Genomic DNA, 22,321 nt, shown 5'->3' with positions numbered 1-22,321 from the left:
TGCCAGGCTCGCGCAGGGCGCACGCCCCGCCTCTCCCGGCAGGGCCGGCCCAGGGGAGAGCGGGCGCCGGCTGCTTCCATCGGCACCGGGCCCGTCCCCCGCCCGCAGCGGGGCACCCTCGGGCCGCCGTGCAGGGCGATGCTAAACTCTGGGAGTGCATCCAGAGGAGGGCAAGGAAGATGGGCCTAGGGAAGAAGCTGTATGAGGAGTGGCTGAGGTTTCTTGGTCTGCTCAGCCTCGAGGAGACTGTGGGGAGACCTCACTGCGGTGACACCTTCCTGGTGAGAGGAAGAGGAGGGACAGGCACTGATCTGTTCTCTGTGGTACCCAGTGACACGACCTGAGAGAATGGCCTGAAGTTGTGTCAGGGGACGTTTATGCTGGATATTAGGTTCTTATGCTGGTTCTTCACCCAGAGGGTGGTTGGGCACTGGAACACACTCCCCAGGGAAGTGGTCACAGCACCAGCCTGACAGAGCTCAAGAAATGTTTGGATAATGCTCTCAGGCATATGGTGTGTTCGGGCCAGGAGTTGGACTTCTATGGTCTTTGTGGGTCCCTTCCAACTCAGTTTATTCTGTGATTCTGTGTGAGAACATGTGCTACATTGTGGTGTTCAGCTCCAGGATGACAGAAATGTAGGTAATGCTACATAACACTTCAAACCAGTGAACACCAGACACATGCATTACACTTAGGTAAATAAGGAGAGATAAAAAACCAGACCAGTCTACGGCAGTATATTAGTGAAAACTGATTTTAGTTGCTTCTTTGAATAAGATCTTACCTGGTCCATGTAACTGTTGGGTCCTGCTGAGATGAGCACACTGTTCTTGTCCTTTAAGGAAGATACCAGGGTCAGAAGTCACAACAGGTCAGATCAAAAGCAAAGGTTTTTCTGTGCCCCAGACTCCTGGGATCATCTATGCTTGTGCTGTTGGTTTTCACAGAAATCACACACCCACCTCCTGCATCCTTCTCTCACTGTTATTAAAATCCCAGTTGTAGTATCAAAATACAAGCAAGCAGTCGTTCACTAATAATTCATGTTTCAATTCAGATTTAAACCAAGTTCTGCAGCAATGCACAGCACATAAATGCCTGCTGTGAGTCATGACACAGCCGAGGAGGAACTGACCTGAACGGTCACATCAGTAACCATAACTTGCATTTTTCACTCTACCTCACATATTGGTCATCCACACAGCCCAGTGCTGAAAAATGCATTTTATTTTAGGAACAGCTTTAATTAATCAGGAACCACAGAACATTTATCTTCAAGCATATCAAAGGAACTTATTATCTTGACTACTTTGGTGAAAAAAGCATTCCTGGAATGGAAACCCAGAAGTTTGCACAGAAGACAAAAGTACGAACAAAAGAAGCAAACACTGTCCTATTACCTAAAATTATATTATTTCATTATTTTCAGATTGGCCTAGACTAATTGGTTGCAAGCATTGCCTAACTACTCATGAGAACCTGTAGACTGTTTTCTGCTAAAGCTTCTTTTTTTCCCCCACTAGAAATCAACACCTTTGCTATATAGTAGTTACACGGGAAGTAATGAAATTACAGCAAACAAATTTATTGCACTGACAACCCTGAGAGTAGTCTTCCATGAGAGGAAGTTCTGATGGGGTTATAAATAGATATCTGTGCCCTTACTTGCACACTGGACATGTACAAATATTAAGGCAAATAAACAAAATCAACATTAATCAATTAGCACTTCAAGCACTGAGTGGCTATTGAAAGTAAAATAGATTTACCTCTCCTTCATGTTATGACCTAGAACAAATACTTTAGTCAGCCTTAGCTTATAAATATTTGAAGAATGTTTGTGAGGTAATTCAAGAGAATAATTTCCACTGTAACATTTATTTTCTTACAAAATACCTTCCAACAGCCCTTAATGTTATTCATGCTCCCGTCACTAATAACTCCTCCTGTGTGCTTCCTGGAAATAAAATCTGGCATTTTGCCCCATTTTATTCTTCCTGAAAGCTAAGGTTCTGCTGTCCCAAGGTGGTCAACCTTCCAGTGGAATTTTCTCTGGGGTTACACCCTAAAGGTACAGATGCACAATCTGGCTTCAGCTTTTAGCCATCCAGCACTTCTTTAGAGGATAAAAACGTTAAGGAACCAAGGAATTATCTTTCTATAGAAAAACTTCAGAATATTCAATTTAACAATGAGCTGTAGCTCCTGTGAAATTCCCACCTTGTTTACTAGAAAATTTCAGCCCGGTGTCCCCACAGCTTTCTGCATCCATCCATCCACCACCATGAATCCCACCTCCTCTACAGGTCCCTCCTGCCCTTCTCTGGCACAACTACTCTCTTCCTCTCAGCTCCATGTGCAAACAGCTGCAAATCTTTTCCACTCATCCTTCACACATGCAGCAAGCCTACACAGACAGCACCCACATAAAGTCTATTTTCTCCACTTCATTATAAACCCATCCTTGAGCTGGCTCCTTAACACTGTTCCCCAGCTTCTTCCTTTTCTCAGGCTCTAAACAGAGCCACAGTGTTTGGTTTTGCTTCCATTTCCTTCTATGTCCTTCAAATTTCTTCTTAGTGCCCACTCCTTGATACACATTATGCTCAGGCTCCTTTTTAAACTGCTCCTTGGGGAAACTGATCAGCACTGGAGAACTGTGCACCAAATCCAAGTTACAAAAAAAGGGAAAAAAAGAGTAAAACATTTCAACACATAATTAAAACTCCTTTTTAAGTAAAAAGTTACTAGAAAATTGCGAACCTAAATTAAATCTATTGCCAATTGTCTTCTGCTACTGCTTGCTTTCTTCCTAAGCACAGACAAATGAGGCTATTTTAGCTGAGGTATAAATAAAATAGACATTAAAATCTAATAAAATCTGCTAATACTATATTTTCCTTATTTCTAAATAATTTTCATACCAAAAAAATATACATATATATAAGTATAAATTACAGAAATGCATTAAAACCCTATTAAGCAATCTTCACTGGCATTTCATCAGTCAATTCGACAATAATCAGAGTATTTTACAAATACTCTTGTACACTACAAAAAACAGATTTGCCATCTGTATTCTATTCCAATTTTGAAAATTTGACCTTTTACCCCATTTTCTGAGCTATTCACTGCACTTCTGAGAAATGTGAATATAAAAAATTGCTAAACTTCCCTCCCCTTTCCTCTCTGACCATACTTATATTCATTAATGTACAAAATGCAGAAAATAATTACTAACTTGGCTCAAAGGTCTCCATTTACTTCCACTTTCACACTTTAAACTTTTGACTTTTTTTTAAGCTATCATTCAATGTTGAATACTTCCCCAAGGAGAAAAATATTCAAGTGCATGCAATTGCTTCTCTAGAATGATCTGTTCTGAGATAGAAAAATCACAGCCCCAGAACAATCTTCTTTCACAAGTTTAGTCTGTTATTAGTATATTCATTCACTATGTACAAGCTATTAGTTAATAAATAACTTATGTCTTAAATAACTGTAGTAGTTTTTACTAATTGAAAAGTTTAATATCAGGTTCCACCATTCTGTAGTCTTCAAAGTTGCATCCATATATAAATTAACATACAGAAAAATAATCCGTTGTCTAAAAGACTGCACATCAAAATAGTACTTCCATGTCTGCTTTTAAAAGAATAGGTTTGTGACTTTATTTATACAAATTGAAACTTTATAGGGACATATACTCCTTAACCGAAGACTGTTAATGAAATAATTATTCAAAAATACGGTTTGTAACTAAGATTTCTGTACATTTCTGTACCTTTTTCAGACTATTATATAGGCTTTACCATCAGGTTTTCAGTGCTGTGATGATATGCAGGTTTCAAATACTGCAAAGCATGTTTACAGACAGTAAGTATTTCAATTATAGTAGCAGTCATATTACGAAAATAATTTTGGCTCAAATTTCAAATTATCTGGGTAGTATCCCTTTAAATCTGATATGCTATTGTAAGCATCACACCATCTGTACAGTTAACCTTTTGCTGACAACAAATTTTAAGAAATAATGACACATCTGAGGTGTGATCTGGTTTTATGAACTAAAGAGCAGCTTTCCCAAAGTTTAAGACAAATACAAAAAAAAATATTGCACAGCTTAAAACACAATTGTTTACATTCTGACTTCAATACAGTACAACTTAACCGTGAATGTAAGGAATTACCAGTTTGTATTGTAAGTCCAATTATTTGTACCAGAAGGTCAAACATAATTTTAAAATTAAAACTAGTATGTTTAAAATGTTTACTCATTATAGGAATTCTAAAAAAACTTTTTAAAAGCTTTTGGAATCACTTTTGAAAGTCTGTAACTCCCACAAACCAACATTAAAAGTTCTAAGCAATACAGGTCATTCAACCCAATATTCCCTCAAAAAGCTATCAGACAGTAAGCACATTGTGTATACATTTTTATTTAACATTCCTAAAATAAGCTGTATTTACATATTATATAAATGTATGAAGTCTTAATATAAAATAGAAAACTGCATTGACTGAGGAAATCACACTCCATATGGAGTTACTTACTGAAGACCATTTTTTATGAAATTCTACAATAATTTATATAAATTATCTCTTCCAAATTAGATGATTTTTCTTCTTTTTACTAATTCACACAATTTTGATGACTTTACAAACAGTGGTGTACATTATAAACTTAAAAAACAGTTACAGCATCTTCCGGCGCACAACTGGCTTTGGAAAATTCGACAGTCTTTTTTTGTTCTTTCTTAGTGTCTTCCCTGCTGTATCTGTAGTTTCTTTCTGTTTGGTTTTTGTTCCATCCACTGGACTTCCAAAAGGAGAGATGAATTTTATTTCGACTGGTGGAGGTGACCAAGAATCTTCTTTTGTGGTTCTGAAAAGAAGGATAGGCATCATATCAATTTTTCAGTACTAACAGTATTCAATTGAGGGAAAAAATGACATAGAATTCCAAAATCAATTTAAAAAATGCATGGGCTTCTGTGCAGATAGAATTAAAGTAGAAAAGGTACATAAATCAGGTTTGTTTTGCTTTCATTCTCTTTATTCATTGTCTGGCCAACTCCCACCTTGTATGAGAAGCTAAACTGGAAGAGTTTGAGTTCATAAGGTGGACTAAGTCAATGTAAAAGCATTGCAATGCCACCACTGCAATTAGTATCCACCTGCCCTTTTCTATTCCCTCCCTCTTCCATTTCCATTAGCAAACCAAACCCTTAAATGGGGAAAAGGTGCCTATTAGATCAGCAAGCTGGACAGGTTAATGGAGTGAGAGAAGACCTGCACAGCCAAGTGTGGAAGAAGTAGTTAGATACTTAAGAGCTGAGTCACAATCACATTAAGAAACGCAAATAACTATTCAAAACTTATTTCGTACTTGCTTGCTTTCTTCATTTTTGATTTTGGAGTTCTACCTCTCTTCAATTTTTGCTTTTCCCCAGATTCCATGGATTTGGTATCCTCTTCCTCTTTAGCTGGAAGCTCCTATGTTAAGACAACAAAAATGTTACTCATGAACAAGTTCTTAGACTTCTATGGAATAATAACTTTTTTTCATTAAGAAATCATACCAAAGTTATTTCCAAAAGTACCCTTTGTTTGCAAAAACAAATCTTCCACATCAAATTATTTTACCATCCTATAAGTTAAAATTCTGAAATTAACAGGTAACACACCAAGTAATTTAAAGAGAGCCACTGTGCCTTTTGCTAAAGGCAAAACAGTATTTTATCAATTCCTGATTTACATAGATTCAAAACTGACTTTTGTAGCTAGTTTTCATCAAGAAAAACAGTAACATTTTTAACTGATTCATTTAAAGCTCTGTTTAGATATGTTTCCAATGAAAAAGGCAAGGCATTGCAAAGCACAATCTCAAAAAATGGTACAGAATTAAAATCAAGAACATGGGACAACTGGAGTTTTTACTTACTGCTTCTTTCACAATTCGGGAAATGCTAGCTACAGGTTTTCTCCTTGACCTCAAAAGAGGGGGTGAAAAGACAAACTGAGAAGACAAATCCGGGTCTAAATCCTGAAACTTCACAGGATGGTCTGTTTTTCCAGCTAAAATGACAATGCATTGTTAGTATGCACATACATTATGCAGGAGGGACAGTAATATTAAATTACAGCTGACAAAAAAGAGCACAACAGCTTCCCAAAATAAAGGTCCAATCAGCTTTATAAACACTCCATGCAAAGGCATTTTTCCCCCTAGTAACCACCTCTAGGGATTAATTCTTTTACCATAAATAGTGAAACAAAACTAAGCCAATGCAGTGATTTTACCTGCACCTACATAATCAAAGATATTACACTCCAGAGGAATCCACAGTCCTTACATATCTCAAAAACATTTATAATGTACTCTAATTAAAAGACTCCTGTGTACACTAATTTCACTGACAAACTATACACTCATGAAAAGAATCACATAATTAAACAGCTGTACAGTTTGTTGCAAGATGTAGCTCATCTGAACCTGAAAACTGAACAGAATTTGGAAACACACATCCTTTTATTTCTCTTATTATTGGGGGGGAAAGGGTGGCAATCACATATTCACAAATAATCTCTGGTTTTCAAAATCTGACAGAAATTAAGTTCCTTACAAAAAATATAGCTTAAATTTAATTTCATGTCTTCTTCAAGATCAGCTTCATAATCTATTTCTACCAGAACTAAGCAGGCAGTCACATAGACTTCAGCCAAAAGATGAACTGCCTCTTGGCAATTTTTTTCTTTTGCATGCTTACATTCTTTGCAATACTTAAAGCCATCCTCACAATTTGTTTTCCGTGGTTTAAAGAAGAGGGTATGCCCTCTTTTGCATATAAACATAGTGCACCTACCTTCAAATTTCTTTGTCAACTTTGTGAGAGGAGGAGAGAAAAGGAAAGCCTGATTTTCCTCAACAGACAGTTTCTGATGGATGGCAGTCCTGCTGGATCTGGTTCTTGTAACACGATCTGTCAGAGCTCTTGATGTCTGATCACGTCCTGAGGGGTTTATGTCTTCAAGCAGCAAAGGACTGCCACCAGGTCCTTGGGAGGTCTCCTCAGACATTGATCTCCTCTTCCTGCCCCGACGCCCTGTCCTTACCGTAGTCCTGGGTGTGGTTGGCTCCTCACTTGGCTCTGCAGGAGTTTGTTCATGAGTATCCACTTTTTCTGTGTTCTCGTGTGGCACTCTTCTAGTTTTTCTCTTAGGAGTATCAAGGGCTTCTACTTTCACACCTGAATGTGTGTCTTCCTGAGAAGAGGTAGACTCTGCATCTGCCAAGACGTTTTGTGCTGCCTTCCTAGCACTTCTTCTAGGCGTGACAGGAAGTTTAAATTCTGTTTGAGGAATCGATGATTTAGACACATCAAGATCAGAATTTTCTGAAACTTCTGATGAACTAATCTTTCTTCTTCTGCCTCTTTTACTTGGCACAGGTAAAAGGAGTTGGTCACTAAGCTGCACCTGTTGATCCTTGACAGTATCTTCAGTAAACTGTAAATTAAAACTTTTCAATTTTCTTGCACTTCTACTGGGACTGACTGCTGTTTTTACTTTATGATCAGTGTCAGTCTTGCCAGTTTCTAGATTTCCAGCTGAACTTTTTCCTCCTTTAGTCCTTTTGGAAGCAAAAGAAGCAATAATGTTGCCTTCAGCAAGAGGCATTTCCTCATTAGCCTCTTCTTGGAGTTCAGATGCAGCTTCCTTTGCTCTCTTTAATCCTCTTCTAGGAGTAACAGGCCGAGTACTGTCAGACAAGGTTTGTCCATCAGAATGGCTGCTTTCTGTTTTTTCTAAATTAGACAGTTTAGGTTTCCTACCTCTCCTAGGAGTAACAGGTGTTACAGGTGTTTGCTGCTCTTGAGCATTTTCCTCTGTTTGGAGCCTGGGAGTCTCAGATGATTCTTTTGTTCGCCTGGTACTTCTCCGAGGAGACAGTCCAAGAAGAGCAGGGCTGTCTGTATTCAGCAGCTGCTGAGTGCTTGCTGACAGAATACCCGGACTTCTACCCAGCTGTCCCCTTGTGCGTGTTCTTGGAGCAGTGCCATAATGATGTCTGCTGGCTTCCTCTCCCACTGCTTCTAGCACAGGTGTTAAGGGAGCTTTTGCCTTCTGGAATCTAGTTACCTTTTTACCTATGGTTTCATGAATTGATTGTTCTACAACTTCAGATGTAAATTCTTTACTTCTCGTGTCCTTGATTACATCCAGTAAGTTCTCAGCAATGGCAACCTTAATAGGTTCAGGCACATATGGGAGTGATTCTGCAATATTTTGAGATTCCTGATCACCAGTTACAGTGGACACTGAGTTTGTAACATGTTCCTGGCTTTCAGTATTTCCTAAATTGGTCACAGGCTTTTCTTCTGTTGTTGTGTCATCTGGTTTAGAAACATCTACAGATGTAGGGTCTCCCATCTCTGCTTCCCCTTCTTCTCCTTCCAAAACTAAGGTAAAATTATTCTGAGATAGAAAAAGGTCTCCATCTCCCTCAGTTGCATCATATTCGCTATCTTTATTGTCAGGCAAATCACATGCAAACTGTTGCTCTATATTTTCATAGCTATAATGAAGATCGCTTGATGGATCTAGCTCACTGTATGGTGATGTTTCAGGTGCTGGTTCTGAGGTATCTTCTATAACCTAAAGTTAAAAAATGTCTGTTAATACTTTATTCAGTAGCAAACAGACTAATTTCACACTGAGCTAGATGAAACTGAAGTTCCCTTAAGATCACCCCTGAATGTGAAACAATGTGCTTTTGTACTCCAGCTAAGAGTTTATGTAATTGAGGCACAGGGATGAGAGACGTCCCTGTGTACAATTCACATGCTCTGTTTCTGATATTTCTGTTCAGAACTGACCATTTGCCACTGCCCATGACCAGGAGCAGTTTTCCAGCACAAGGTGTGTACGCAACCAGCGGTGACCATTACATTGCAGTGCCCTCTGCACTGCTCCACAGCCAGAGTGACCCACTCTGCCTCTGACAGGGCAAAATACAATTGGGTCCCCAACGCTTAAAGCTTCAGTCATGATAGTTCTGACAGTAGCACTTACACTGGCCAGGTATCACATCCAACAACTCAACACTGCACTTTGAGGAGTCACTTGGATTGCATGAGATTACACACAGTTTCTAAATACCTCCATCTCTTGAAGAAATATCTTGACAATAAATGCGCTCATTACTGGGAATTCTGTGTCTTAAGAAGGAACAAACGACCTAAGCACCTAAATAATTCTGAGTTTCCTTCTCACATTTTTTTGTCCTTTGGTAACTGGTTACCAGTATAAAGAAGCTGCACTCCTGTAACTTTTTTATTGTCTTTAACATTAAAACTATTTTTTAAAGTAAAGTTTGAATTCTACTAAATCAAATTAATGCCTAATTAGTTTAAAAAATAGTTTAGGCTTTTATTTTGGTTTTGTTTGCTGTCAAAGGCCTAAGTCTTGACAGGTCCCATTCATGTTATAGGAACAGAAAATGCAGAAGAGAAAAACATATCTGCCCTTACAACACTGAGTTTTTAAACTTGTGTTAAGCAGCTCAAGAAACAGACACATTTTTGAGCATCTTCAAATTGTCAGTAGAACAGGTCTGTCCTCAATTTGCAAACTGTTCTATTGTGTAGAAAATGGGAAAATAGTTTACTTACATTAATTTCCTCAGTTTTTGGAGGATTGTTAGAAACAGGGACTTCTTCAGCTTCAGCTGCTTCAGGGTTACATTCTTCAGGTAAATCCACACACTTGCCCTCAAGGCGATTTTGAGACGGAGTACTGACCACGTCCTCACTGTCAAGGATACTTATCACAGCTAGAAGAGATTTATGTAAATTTACTTTAACCTTTATATAAATGATGGAAGTTTAAACAAAAAGAAGTAACAGATCTCGCAAGAGCCAACAATATGCTTCTCCATCCTGCCACATATATTGGGTTTTCTCCAAATGCTAAAACTATTGTGCTGGTTTTGGCTGGGATAGTAATTTTCTTCATAGTAGCTGGTACTGCTCTATTCTGAATTTGTGCTGAAGGCAGTGTTGATAACAGGGATGTTTTAGTTACTGCTGAGCAGCACCTACACAGAGCCAAGGCCTTTCCTGCTTCTCACACCACGCCAGCAATGAGTGGGCTGGGAGTGCACAAGGAGATGGGAGGGGACACAGCCAGGACAGCTGACCTCAACTGACATCCCATAAAATATGGCAGCATGTTCAGCATAAAAGGCAGGTGAAAGAAGGAAGAAGCAGGAGACATTAGAACTTATGGTGTTTGTCTTCCTTCCCATGACCCATTTTCCTGCTTTCCTGGAGATGGCTGAACACCTGCCTGACAACAGGAAGTGGTGAATAAATTCCTTGTTTTGCCTGACTTGCATGCAAGACTTTTGCTTTCCCTATTACAGTGTTTTTATCTCAACCCATGTGTTTTCTCACCTTTAGCTCTCCAACTCCCTCCCCCATTCACCCAGGGGAAATGAGCGAGTGGTTGTGTGGGGCTTAGTTGTCGACTGGGTTTAAACTGTGACAACTACAGATCAGCTAAAGGATGCAGCCCCACAGCAAGGAAGGAGAAGAAAATAAGTTGTCAAGTCCATGAAGGGGACAAAAAGAGGACAATGTGGCTGGAAAGGCACACTGGTAGACAGTTGCTTCAGTCTGAATAGTGAGGATGCATCATCTTTTAAAATAGTAAATCAAGCAGCAGATCCTATGGCACACAAATTGGTAGTGGTGTACAACATAAAAATAAATACTGATCTCTCCTTATAATACTTTAAATTCTACCAGCATCTCAGTATTTTGATCAGTATTTGAATGAAAAGATTCACTATGCACTGTCTACAAGGACTTTCTTTAAGGAGGGTGTTCTCTCTACAGCTTAATGAAAGTTAGCAGTAACACACTACTACTATTTCCATCTGAGACACCTACAGTGGTATGGCAAACTACACATTTCACTTGAGGAGCTCTGCTACCCTACCACACAGAACATTCCAACATACGTTCACTGTCTGCCTCCAGGGATTCAGTGAGCTGTGGATTTGTTGCAACCAGTACGGCTTTTTCTTCTGATGAAGAAGTCATTTCAGACTCCTGGTAGGTTGTTTTGCTTCATGAAAAGAGAGAAAAAAGGTTGAAAACACACCTTTAAGAGCTTTACAAGTTACTTTCTCACTGTAAAACCTTCAAGTTTCAAACCACAAAAAATACTAGAAAAATTAGAAATACCTCTATCAACGTATTCAATGTGTGATTCAATTTGTAATTCACTTTGTAACTCATTTTTTGCAACAAATTACTTAACAATTCTTAACATTCTTAACAATACTTAACATTCTTTCCAGCTACCCAACACTAGTTAGTAACATAACAGAGGTGCATTACAGAATAATGTATTATCTTTGAATAATATTTATCTTTGTAGAAAGAGGGCAACTACAATAACAGGGGTTCAGAACCAAGTGAACAGAAGTCTGTACAGACGAAAGTTATCACTTGAAATTAAGGGTTCTCTCATTGCTAACATTCTGTCTTTATCACTCAGCAGTTGCAGCTTTTAAAGTACCTGGTGAGAAAATGGTTTCCCTTTCCATAAACAAATAGATGCTAGTTGAGCACACACAGAAAACAGAAATCAAGTGTAAAAAATATTGTCAGAAAGAATTCAAACTCCAAAATAAACCCACTGAAGTTACAGGAATCTCAGGATTCATTTTTAACTACGCAATTCTCATAAAAAAAAATAAGGGCTTATGTTCTGTTATCTGCTTATTAAGTCTCACAAGGTCTGTATGGGACTGTTGAACGAAGTATTTATCATCATACTTTGGGGTCTGCAATGATTTGAGAAAAAAGGCTCAAACTGACAGCTAGTCAATGTGCATTACGTTCACACCAGATTACTTTTGGTCACAGACAGAATGGAATAGACAGGCCCTTACATATAAGAACACAGGAAAGTACTAATCCCAGGTCAAAATCAGTTTTCAAACACAGATATGCCAGCAGCTGTATGCTGTGTGAACCCAAAGATGTATCTACTTCTTAAGCTCACCCTTCATTTCCAGCCCCAGAAGTTGCAGCCTCAGCAGCTTTAAACACCGACTTATACTCAGGAAGGGTATGATATTCAGCATTTGATTCTTCCACAAGTCCTACAAAAATTAAGAGATGGATGATTTCCCTGTTGCACTCAACATCACTTCTTTTAAACTGCTCATGAGTTAAAAGTGATCCTTTATGCATTTCACCTAGGATAGGGAATTAACAAAATAATGCTACCAAGACTTCAAGTGCATAGATGGCCTGTGTTCTTCTTTCCAGTAGAACAAGAAGTCTGATGCATAATTTCAGTTAAACAATGTAAAAATTCCTGCAAATTATAGAAGTACCCCTAAAACATAACCACAAGCCAAAGTTTTAAACGTGTATCCCTTTCAAAACTCCCATACTGTTGCTTTTCAGCTGCAACTACACAAGAAAAAATGTCAGCCAAGGAAAGTATACATTCATAAGGTCCAGGATACCTAGAAAAGGACTTAAAACATAAGAGGTAATTTTAAAAGCCTAGGACACTTGTGAAAACTCATCATTAATTCCTGCACTCCTCAGTAATTCAGTCTTTTGAAGACATCTGAAAAAATCAGAAACTTAGGTTATCATCATAGGATGAAACATACCTGCTTCTTTTCTTTGTCCTGAAGAATCTGGTTGTTTCACCTGGAAAGGTTTATCTTCAACCATTTCACTTTCTTCCTCTTTCTCCAATTCTTGAACATCAACAGTTTCTTCAGTGGAAGAATTAGCTGGTTTAGCAGCTATAAAGATGACATCATCTTCAAAATCACCAGGTGATTTTGCATCATGATACTCCAAAGTGGTCTGGTCTGATCTGACAGAGAAGTTACTATTTTCCTTGCTGACATCCATCTTCTCCAAATCATCTCCAGGTATGCTTTCTGAAGATTCCTGCAATTCAGCACGATTATCCCCAGGACTGCTCACAGTAAACAGAGTTGGTTTAGTTCTACTTTCAGACCAAGCATCCTCCACCAAGCCATGATGATGCTCAGATGAAGCTCCAAATAGTGCTTTATCATCTTCTGTCACCTAAAATAAAAGTTCAGATTGGCAACATAAGTCTGCCTGTTGTCAAAGCGAAACAAGAAAAACCCAACAAATACTGATATTTCTAAGTTCCATATGTCCCCTTAGTGAGGCAATGAAAAATTATTTCTCATTCTAGCATTACCTTAGATTTAAAGCTGAGTGTAAAAAATAATTACACTTTAGATTGCTTATTGAGTTTCCATGACATTGAAGAATTAAGATTAAATCAGTCTTGCTCACTATGTCATCTCAAGGCTCTTCACTAGGTTTACTAGTGTGTTTTCAGGAACACAAAGCTTTGCCTAGTAAAATCCTAACTCAAGATTTCTCTAATTTATGCTAGCCCTTTCAACAAACACATATGCACTACTAAAATATCCTGGTGTTCAATTATGCCTGTGGCATGGAACAAGCAAATTAATCTGGCCACTATTAGTAAGAATTTCATACAGGAGAGAGTACATCTTGTTACAATTGAGTAGCTCCTTGTAACACACACCAGCTACTCACACATGGCACATGTCCCTGTTGTGCCGCCAATTTGGGTACATTATGCTGGCAAATGGCTGATGGGCTGAGCCACAGAATCCAGCTACACAGCTGCAGGAGCAGAAGAGACCACAGCTGGTCAGATGGACCCGCTGCATTTGAAAACTACATGGGTGCTATCTCTGGTGCAAGGCAAGAAGCAAACCCGAAAACTTTGGGCCTGAGAGAACGAAACACTACAGTTCTTTTCATCAGGAGTCTCTTTTTACCATCATTTAAGTAAATCCAACGTTGCAAAATGACAGGTTAAGAGACAATGCATCTTTATGACTTTTGTTACTTTCCCAGATGTTCAATTTACAAAATTTAACAAACCCAAACAAGAGGCTCCATCTATATTCCTTACCTTCCTGCAACACTACCATTTGAAAAGGTACAGCTGAAAGGTGAACTAACATTCTGAACAACATTTGAGTAAAACCCACCATGGTCCCTGATGTATGTTATGATGATGTTCCTGCAAGAACATGATGTTACAGAATGTCTAGCATAACACAATCTATTTTTTTACCAAATTCTGCCATTCTGATTCACAATCCAGATTCTCAGTATAAGAAGTTTTGGCAAACTAAAGTCTAAATTAAATCACAGCATTATCTGCAAAGCTCACTAACTGCAGTCCAGCTTACCCCAATGGTCCACTTTGCATGTGAGCTCTCTTCCCTGAAAGATATTCTAGGTTCCTTTGCTCGTAGAGGAGGAGTAACTGATCGTCCTGGGGATGCAGAGGGAGTTGCTAAGGGTGTAGTGCGAAGGCTGGACCTGAGAATAGACTGAGGAGTAAACCCAGGAAAACCAGAAGATGTGGCCAAAACTTTAGCTCTCTAGGAAAAGAAATAAAAACACTTAATTTAGGATCAGTTAAATCTTCAAAACAGAAGACTGTACTTAAATTACAAAAAATTACATTACCCTAAATTGTGAACTGGTTTATACCAGCAGAAAGTTTTGCCTCTGCACAGTTCTTCCAAAAATACCAACATTTAAAAGATAAAAATGCATGTTTTTTATATTTCCCTTTGCTTGTCTTTGAAATGTCAACAAAATAAATGTTATTCTCCAAAATTATTTCTTCAGGAAGCAAGGATATGACAGCTTGTTTTCTGCAAGGTTATCCCCTATCCCACTAATTTCTGCAATTCCTACACTGCTCTTATAAAAGGCACACAACTTGAACTTCACTCTGCACAACAGTGTTTTCAGTTGCTGCATCTGACAGCCATTCTGCAAAGAAATGGACACACCTTTTTTTTCACTAATTATTCAGCTACACACAAGAGGAAGTGACACTGTTGCAAAAATATTTTACAGTATTGAAGAGTTTCAAAAAAGGAGGATGAAGCTAGTTCATTGGTACATACGGTACTTCATAAGAAGGTGGAAAGATGGAATTGTTCCATACAATAAAAATAAATTTAGTTCACAAAGCTATGGGACAATCAGCTGTCCACTGCAATCAGCTGAGAACTAAAGTTTCCTGCTTAAAGACCGTTCCAAACTTACTGCTTCCAAAAGGGCTGTGTATATAATAACCACATGCATACTGAAAATTTAAATCCAGAAGCATTTCTACTAAATACTTTGGTGATTTCACTTAAAACAAACCTCAGAAGTTTTTCATTAGGTTGGTTGCTACTGACTTTTTAAAATACAAACCTTGACCACACGAGGAGTTTCCAGTAAATTCAACTCTGATGCTCTTGGCAGATTCTTTTGGGAGCTGGAGCAATGCGTATCTGATCTCAGGAGGCTGGATGCCACAAAAGAAGTAGAAGCTCTGCACGGGGACTGCCAGCTCTCATCCTGAGGCACGGAGCGGGAAGGAACAGGACGAACCACCAAATCCAGCAACCTGTTAAAATACACATTTCAAACCAGGAACATCAATAAATAAATGAAAAAAAACCATGCTGTGATCATCTCAGATGATGCAGAACAAAAACACTGGATGAACAAGAAATACAACCTCACTGCTGGGGGTGATCTATCACAAACAAGTGACAGGCACTTTGGGGCATTTTTTCATTATTTCTTTACATTATATACCTAATTTCCTAAATCCCTGCCTCTGACATAAGAATACCCCAATTTTAAGTTGCACAAGTGACCTAATTCTTAGCAGTGGAGAAAACCCATTGACATTTCAATGCAGGGACCATTTCAAGTTGTCTATCTAATTTTATCCCTAAGTTGACTTTTTCTTTGAGATACAAAACTAAATGCAACAGAATGCTTGGTAAACCAAAAAAGCATACACACATACACATGTATATGCATGATAAACAATACCATTTTGAAATATAAAGTCTGTAGATGTAGTATACCTTGAACACTTGTGAGAAAGTTTTGTAATAGGTGTCCCAAGAAATGCATCAGGCAACTCTGCACCAGGATGTGTACTGACTGCTGGCTCTGTAGTTCTAGGACTAGAAGGAAAATAAAAACGTAACTGATTTTCATTCCCCAAGAGTCCAGCCATACCAGAATTAGTTTATGTAACTACATCCCATGTAGGACAATCACCTGACAATTATTAGCCTCTTCTCCACTCTTAGTAATTCTGCTTATTTTTAAATAACCAAGCAGGAACTGGTAAAAGATTACTATGTGACACAAATGAGTCTGTAAAAGTCAGTACACTAACAGCTTCATGGTAGTGACAGTTTGAGTTTCAGCTTCTTAAACACTGCAAACACATTCGCCATAAGGTAAATACATGCATTTGTATAGAGAAGATCATCATAGCAGAAAAACTCTCCAAACACTATGTATAATAAACTGATTCTTAGATGTTATGTCATATATGTGTAGAAAGGCAAACCAAAGCTTTATTCATGTGCATCTTCCCACCAAAAACCTAACACAATTCAAATTGAATTCTCTTTCTCTCCCCCTACAATTCACTCACTCACTCTCCACCGCCCACTCCAAACATGTAGCTCAAGACTAACTTCTATAAAAGGCTGCTTACCTATCATATTGTGAGATATTTGTTTTCTGCTCATTTCCTAACCATACTTCTCCAATTTTGGACAACACTTTACTGATGAAAGTTGCTCTTGTACGCACATTTCCTGCATTAGCCTGCCTTGTTGCTGTTGATAAAGGCTTTGGCCTTGGGACTGTAAAGCAAGAGAGAAAAGTATCAGCCTTGTGTAATCAAAGTGACGGCCAGCTGCACGTCCTATTTCCCTTCTCTAAAATTACCTTCTCTTAAGACCGATGAAGGCAAACGGTACGGCTTGGCTCTCTCTACAGCCAGCTTCCTTTGAACTGTGGGAAGGATCTTGCCATATTGGTCTAATAGAGAATTTCTGGCTACTGCTCTCTCTCTCAAGCGAGGATCACGATCATTCTGACAAAGGAAACATGTAAAGCAAGAAGTTAACAATTCACCAGAAGATCATTGCACAGAACTTTCTCTCTGCTCTTTCTAACCTAGGCCTAAATTTGCTCTACAGACAAATCCACTGCAGAGAGCCACAGCAAGTTCTAAGTTCCACCCAGGAGCATACATCAATTTCACCTGGTAGTTTTGGATAAGTGCAAGGAAGATTAGTTAAAAAAATCAAAAACATAAAAAACCCAAGCAACTCCAAAACTCACAATTAAAACCTGTAAGACAAATTTTAACAGTGGAGCATCCAGACTGCTCTTAGGTAAAAGCCAGATACAAGATGTGACATACAATATTCTCTTCATTCCACAGAAGTAAGCAACACAAACAACTTCCATAACCTAAACCATACGCAACAGAGGGATCTGAGGAACTGAATGAAAAGACAAAATACATATTTATTCCTCAGATGCAAACAAACTCTTTTAACTGGAGTCAACCATGGTCTGTAAGATTTAATTCCTAAGTTCTCACAGCAGGACTGCTACCCTTACCGTCGGATTGGCCTTCATGGACTGATTCAGCTGGAGTGCTGGGATGTAGTTGGCACGCTGCAGATGGTGGACTAAGAGGAATTCATGATTCTGAACACCAGATTTGGTCTGTAAAAACTTCTCCAAACACTCCTGTGAGAAATAACACGTTTCAAACATCGATTACGATTCTGCCTCTTCTCTTGCCAAAGAGACAATTAAGATCTTTTTGTTTCTTCCCCAAACTCACTTTTTCTGTGTCTGTGAAGGGCAGCTTCAGCAAATCCTCCATGAGCCCCATCTCCTGGCAGATTTCATACATGTGCTTTAGCAGCTCTTCTATGTTTAACTTCGTGGTGTGCTGCTGCAACAGACCCCAAGCCTCCACCATGCACCTGCAGTTAAAAGTTTTGCACATGGAAAGGAATGGGAACACTGAAGCCAAAAAGATGCCCCACAGTGATGGGGCTTTCATTCAAAGCTCAAAGGAAATAGAGGGGAGCCCCATTTGTGTCATCACTTCTCCACATTTCCCCATATCTGAATGCCAAAAGAGTGGGAGATTTCCTTACCTATTGGACAACAACACGGTGAGGAACAGGCGCACTTCACTGCTGCTGGACATCGACGGCTTCATCATCTGCATGTACCTGAGGGCTCGCCTGTGCTCTCCCTGGCACATGAGGGACTGAATTATCCTCATGTGTTGCCATGACACAGTCTTGATTGTAGCTGGATGGAAGAGCAGGGCCAGGGAATTCTGGACAAGTTGAGAGCAGCTTCATTACCACAGATACACATACCCATGGCAACAAACAGTCAAAACTTTCTGCAGCAAGGCTGGACTTGGGTTAGAGAAACTTAGATGTCTAAATGACAAAATACTGGATCCAGGACATATCAGTAAAATTCTTCAGTATTTGCAGGGAAAAAAAAAAAAAACAGCCACCCAGAACAAAGTGAATGTGTTAAGAGTAGCAATTCAGATTTTTCTAAGTTCACAAAACTCGGTGTACAGACATCGCTTTTAATAAATACATTAACTTATGCTATTAAAAAATTGGTTGTATTGACAAACTGACAAGAAAAACATCTGGTATCAGGAAGAATAGCTATTAGGTTGAAATATCACTCCTGCAGTCTTCTGTATCAAATGATCCTGTTATCATCACAGTTTCCATGCTTCAAGTACCCAAAACACTCTTCTAGAAACAGTGCCCAATCAATCTGCTGAAAACCTAACCACAGATAGCTTTGAAAATTCAAATATTAAGCATTATTTATGCTGATTATGCCTTTGTTTTAATCAATTTCTGTCAAAGTAGTTAAAGCAAAATTTCAAATCATAACTTGTTGCTGAAGATGTCAGACCAGTGTTATAAAAAAGCTTCTAATGCTCCAACAGCTCCTAACATCTAAGTAGCAATTTTAAAATAATTTTATTGATTACAGCTCCGCAGTGCAATGTGTGTCTAACTCAACTGTTTCATACTTACTTCATAATCATTGTGATCTAGAAGCCAAAACCCTTGAATCAGCTTAACAAGACCCCAAGGGATAGCAAAAGCAGTTGGAAAGGAATCAATTGAAGTTTCTGTTTTATTTGGAAAGGAATGCATAATATCCAGCAGCAAGTAAATTGTCTGAGAGTATCTAATTAAGGTGAATAAATTGCTAAGACCAAAAACTTGTATCACATTACATTTAGCAAAACAAAGAAATAAGAATATGAAAATAGTAGAAAGCAGAACATCCCAAGGTATTGATCTTGCCGTCTCAAGCTATTACAACCCATTATATTAATAGTCAGGTCCTAATCACAAAACTGCATTCTGAATATACGTCCAGAAAGAAACACTTGTGGATTTCGGTAAGGCAATCAGAAAGGCAGATATTGGGTATTTATATACTGCTGTTACAAACCCAGACTTCTGCTTCTGTCAGTGAAGCTACCAGTTGGACACTCAACACACTTCAACATCCAGGGCTTAATTAAGGAAAAGAAGTGCTACAGCTGTTTTATTCTCCTCATTTCCTGTCTTCACAAAACCAACACAAATTACGGTGCCCTTACAATGCAACTTAGCACTTATTGATTGATACTGTGTTTAAAACTGCATGTGGATCCCTCACTCAAAGTGTCATCTTCCCTTTCTGACATGCCATATTAGGGACATGTCTAAGAAAGGCAGCTTGGGAATGCAACCATTTTTAAGCCCTTTGCTCTCCAGGCTCCACTCTTGGTTTAGGCAACAAATAAGATAAGGTACTACCCACCCCCAAAAAAAAAAAAAAAAAAAAAAAAAACACAGAAAAAAAAACCCAAAAACACTGTTAGCTGGGCTGGGAAACAAGTGATTGTGGCTAAAATCAGCAACTGGAAAACCACTGTTGCTCCACCCTTTTGCTCTGAAACAGTACGTTTAGGGCACCATACTAACAAGCAGTCATATGCTACATATAAGGGTGTCCTAAAAAATAAGTAACTGTTAAAATTTGAGAAGAACTAAGTGAGGATTTTATCTTGAATACAACTTAGAGAACATGTTTTCTCATATGATAAGAGACTTGGCAACAAAACACTTAAAAGAAATCAGAAAAATTCCAGTCTAGAAAGAAATTAAGCAATGCTCCTACCTAGGAGTTAATTCTATTCTAAATGTATTCACTCACATTGTGTTTGAGGCATAAATTTGAAAGTGTTGCCAACCACACACAGGTGAAAAGTATATAAAAACTTTTATGTGCACACCCTGAAGGAGTAATAACAGACTCTGGAAAGGATACAATTGCATGTTTGTCACTTTCTTCAATGCTTTCTAACAAATAGAGATCCAGAAGTGCCTGAAATGAAAGATGAAAGGGTTTTCTAATGCTCCTGTCTTTCACAATCATTGGCTTTAGGGGACTGCTGCTGCTGCTCCTGGGGTTTTCAGTGAACAGAACACTCACATGTAAACTAACAGGTGGGTATTTCCCAGTGCCGCCTTCATCTCTCTGCCACAACTTCTCCACTTCCTCTCCCAGCTGGGAAACCATTCCATCAATCATCAAGCAATCAGAATCCCATTTGCCTCTGCAACAAAAGGGAGCAAGGGCTTGCACAGTGTAAAATACACAGTCCAGCCTCTCAGTGTCACAGATTTTGGAGTCAGAGGAAAGATGGTCCTTAGCTCACAATGAACTTATTAATTAAGAAGGCTGAAGCACAAACCCAAGAGAAGAGTTGCAATGACCTTCTGGGTTCCAGGTTTGCTTTCTTGCTCTGTTATGTGTAATGCCAAGGAGTGCAGACAAAGGGTTTTAACTGCAAAAATAACCACTCTCACAGTCTAACAGTGTCAGCTTTCTAGAGAATTCCTCTAAGTCTTACCTTGATAAACGTTCGAGTTTCTGTCGGTGACCTGTATAGTAGCTCTGAATCAGAGGGTAATTGTAGAAAGGTCTGGACAAATGCATGTGATCATCTACAGGTGGTAAAGTAAAAGCAAGTTAAAGAATAAGACCACATTTTTCAACTAGATCTTTGGACTAGACAGACAGAAACCACAAAACCTCAAGCAGCCTCCAACTCTCAATGAATCCAATCCTGTTTCTGCCTTTGCTAAAAGAGAACTAAGGCAAAACTACTACTGCTGCAAACTGCAAAACTACAACTACTTTTCTCAAGATCAATTTCATGTTTGCAGTTGATGCAGCGTTCAGAGCAAGTAGGGTAAGCTCAAGGCTACTCCTAAATAAACAACTCTCAAAGGGAATGATTTTCTGAACATGTGAGCATCTGTAAAATGATTAAAACTGAAAATGGAATTTATAAGGTGTCTGAATTAAGAGCATTTCCGAGGAGTACTTTCACCTCGAGCAATGAATCAAAGGTTCAAAATTTGCAGGTACTGCTTTTACTATCAAAACAAGTGTACTGGAACTACAGGTTCTGCTTACCTAAACCCTCGGGAAGGAGACTGGATCGACAGAACCAGATCACTACTTGTGCATACAAAGAAATGAGGCTGGTTACCATCTGCTTATTTGTCAAGTCTGAAAAACCTGAAAAAAAGTCAAAACAAGATTTGAGTATTGCAATTCCTTTCATTTTACAGAACTCCCTTTGCAGAACAAAGGGAAAGTATGAACACAGTAGAAACCTGTCTTTGTAGTTGTCCTTCTAGATCACTTATTAATTTGAAGGAAAAAACCACCATTCCCCCCTCGCCAAAAAAAAACCCCAATCACTACAAAGAAACAGAATCACCAAAGACTAAAATTGAAAAATAAAGCCTAAACCTTTAGATATACTCAGGAAGACAACGTTTGTTTTCCATGTAGCAGAGAGTTTTACTTTAGCGAAAGACATTATAGTCCTCTATTTCTCTCAACATGCCAACAACAATTTATAAAATCAGAAGCCAAAAAATCTCAATGCAATTGCTTTACGTGTTACTCACTTTGGTTTCCTTTCTATTTCCCAGCAATCTGCAGACAACAATCAATTGCTAGCTAACAATTATGAACACTTCTCAGCATTACCACACTCAGCTGCTGCTATTGCCACCCAGGTCCTTACTCAGCTCGGTGCTGAATCAGTGTAGCCTCCCATACCCAGTCTCATGAACTCCACAAGCTGCTTCCCTGAACTCAAAGTGGCTTAAACCAAAGTCCCAACTGCTCAGATTTAAGCCTCTCCTCCCAGCTCAACCTGATTCTCTCCCAACCATCCAAAACAACAACAGCTCCTGTCTCCACAGTTACAACCCAAGCATCCTTCC

The 22,321-nt window shown here is 38.8% G+C and overlaps 1 protein-coding gene across 4 annotated transcripts in view; it reads right to left on the bottom strand.

The window, feature by feature from the left end:
- Positions 1-3,508: 3,508 nt before the first annotated feature.
- LOC128785148 (protein ELYS-like) overlaps positions 3,509-22,321 on the bottom strand; it is a 40,995-nt gene continuing 22,182 nt past the window's right edge. For 3 of the 4 annotated variants that reach the window (XM_053937399.1, XM_053937398.1, XM_053937401.1), the window contains exons 16-36: positions 21,498-21,602; positions 20,929-21,022; positions 20,508-20,631; positions 20,343-20,399; positions 19,052-19,198; positions 18,128-18,315; positions 17,806-17,950; positions 17,577-17,708; positions 16,893-17,040; positions 16,657-16,807; positions 16,010-16,111; positions 15,342-15,537; positions 14,315-14,509; positions 12,707-13,136; positions 12,082-12,181; positions 11,030-11,136; positions 9,678-9,838; positions 6,870-8,661; positions 5,948-6,081; positions 5,393-5,499; positions 3,509-4,888 (exon numbers count right to left, since the gene is read on the bottom strand). In XM_053937399.1, the coding sequence (XP_053793374.1) occupies positions 4,699-4,888; positions 5,393-5,499; positions 5,948-6,081; positions 6,870-8,661; positions 9,678-9,838; positions 11,030-11,136; positions 12,082-12,181; positions 12,707-13,136; positions 14,315-14,509; positions 15,342-15,537; positions 16,010-16,111; positions 16,657-16,807; positions 16,893-17,040; positions 17,577-17,708; positions 17,806-17,950; positions 18,128-18,315; positions 19,052-19,198; positions 20,343-20,399; positions 20,508-20,631; positions 20,929-21,022; positions 21,498-21,602 (4,805 nt within the window). In that variant the 3' untranslated portion in view covers positions 3,509-4,698. The remainder of the gene's footprint in view (positions 4,889-5,392; positions 5,500-5,947; positions 6,082-6,869; positions 8,662-9,677; positions 9,839-11,029; positions 11,137-12,081; positions 12,182-12,706; positions 13,137-14,314; positions 14,510-15,341; positions 15,538-16,009; positions 16,112-16,656; positions 16,808-16,892; positions 17,041-17,576; positions 17,709-17,805; positions 17,951-18,127; positions 18,316-19,051; positions 19,199-20,342; positions 20,400-20,507; positions 20,632-20,928; positions 21,023-21,497; positions 21,603-22,321) is intronic. The other variant, XM_053937402.1, reaches the window with a different exon arrangement.

This window comes from Vidua chalybeata, chromosome 3 (assembly GCF_026979565.1).
Source record: "Vidua chalybeata isolate OUT-0048 chromosome 3, bVidCha1 merged haplotype, whole genome shotgun sequence".
NCBI lineage: Eukaryota > Metazoa > Chordata > Aves > Passeriformes > Viduidae > Vidua > Vidua chalybeata.
The sequence above is the reverse complement of the archived record's forward strand: the minus strand, read 5'-3'. Positions and strand labels throughout refer to the sequence as shown.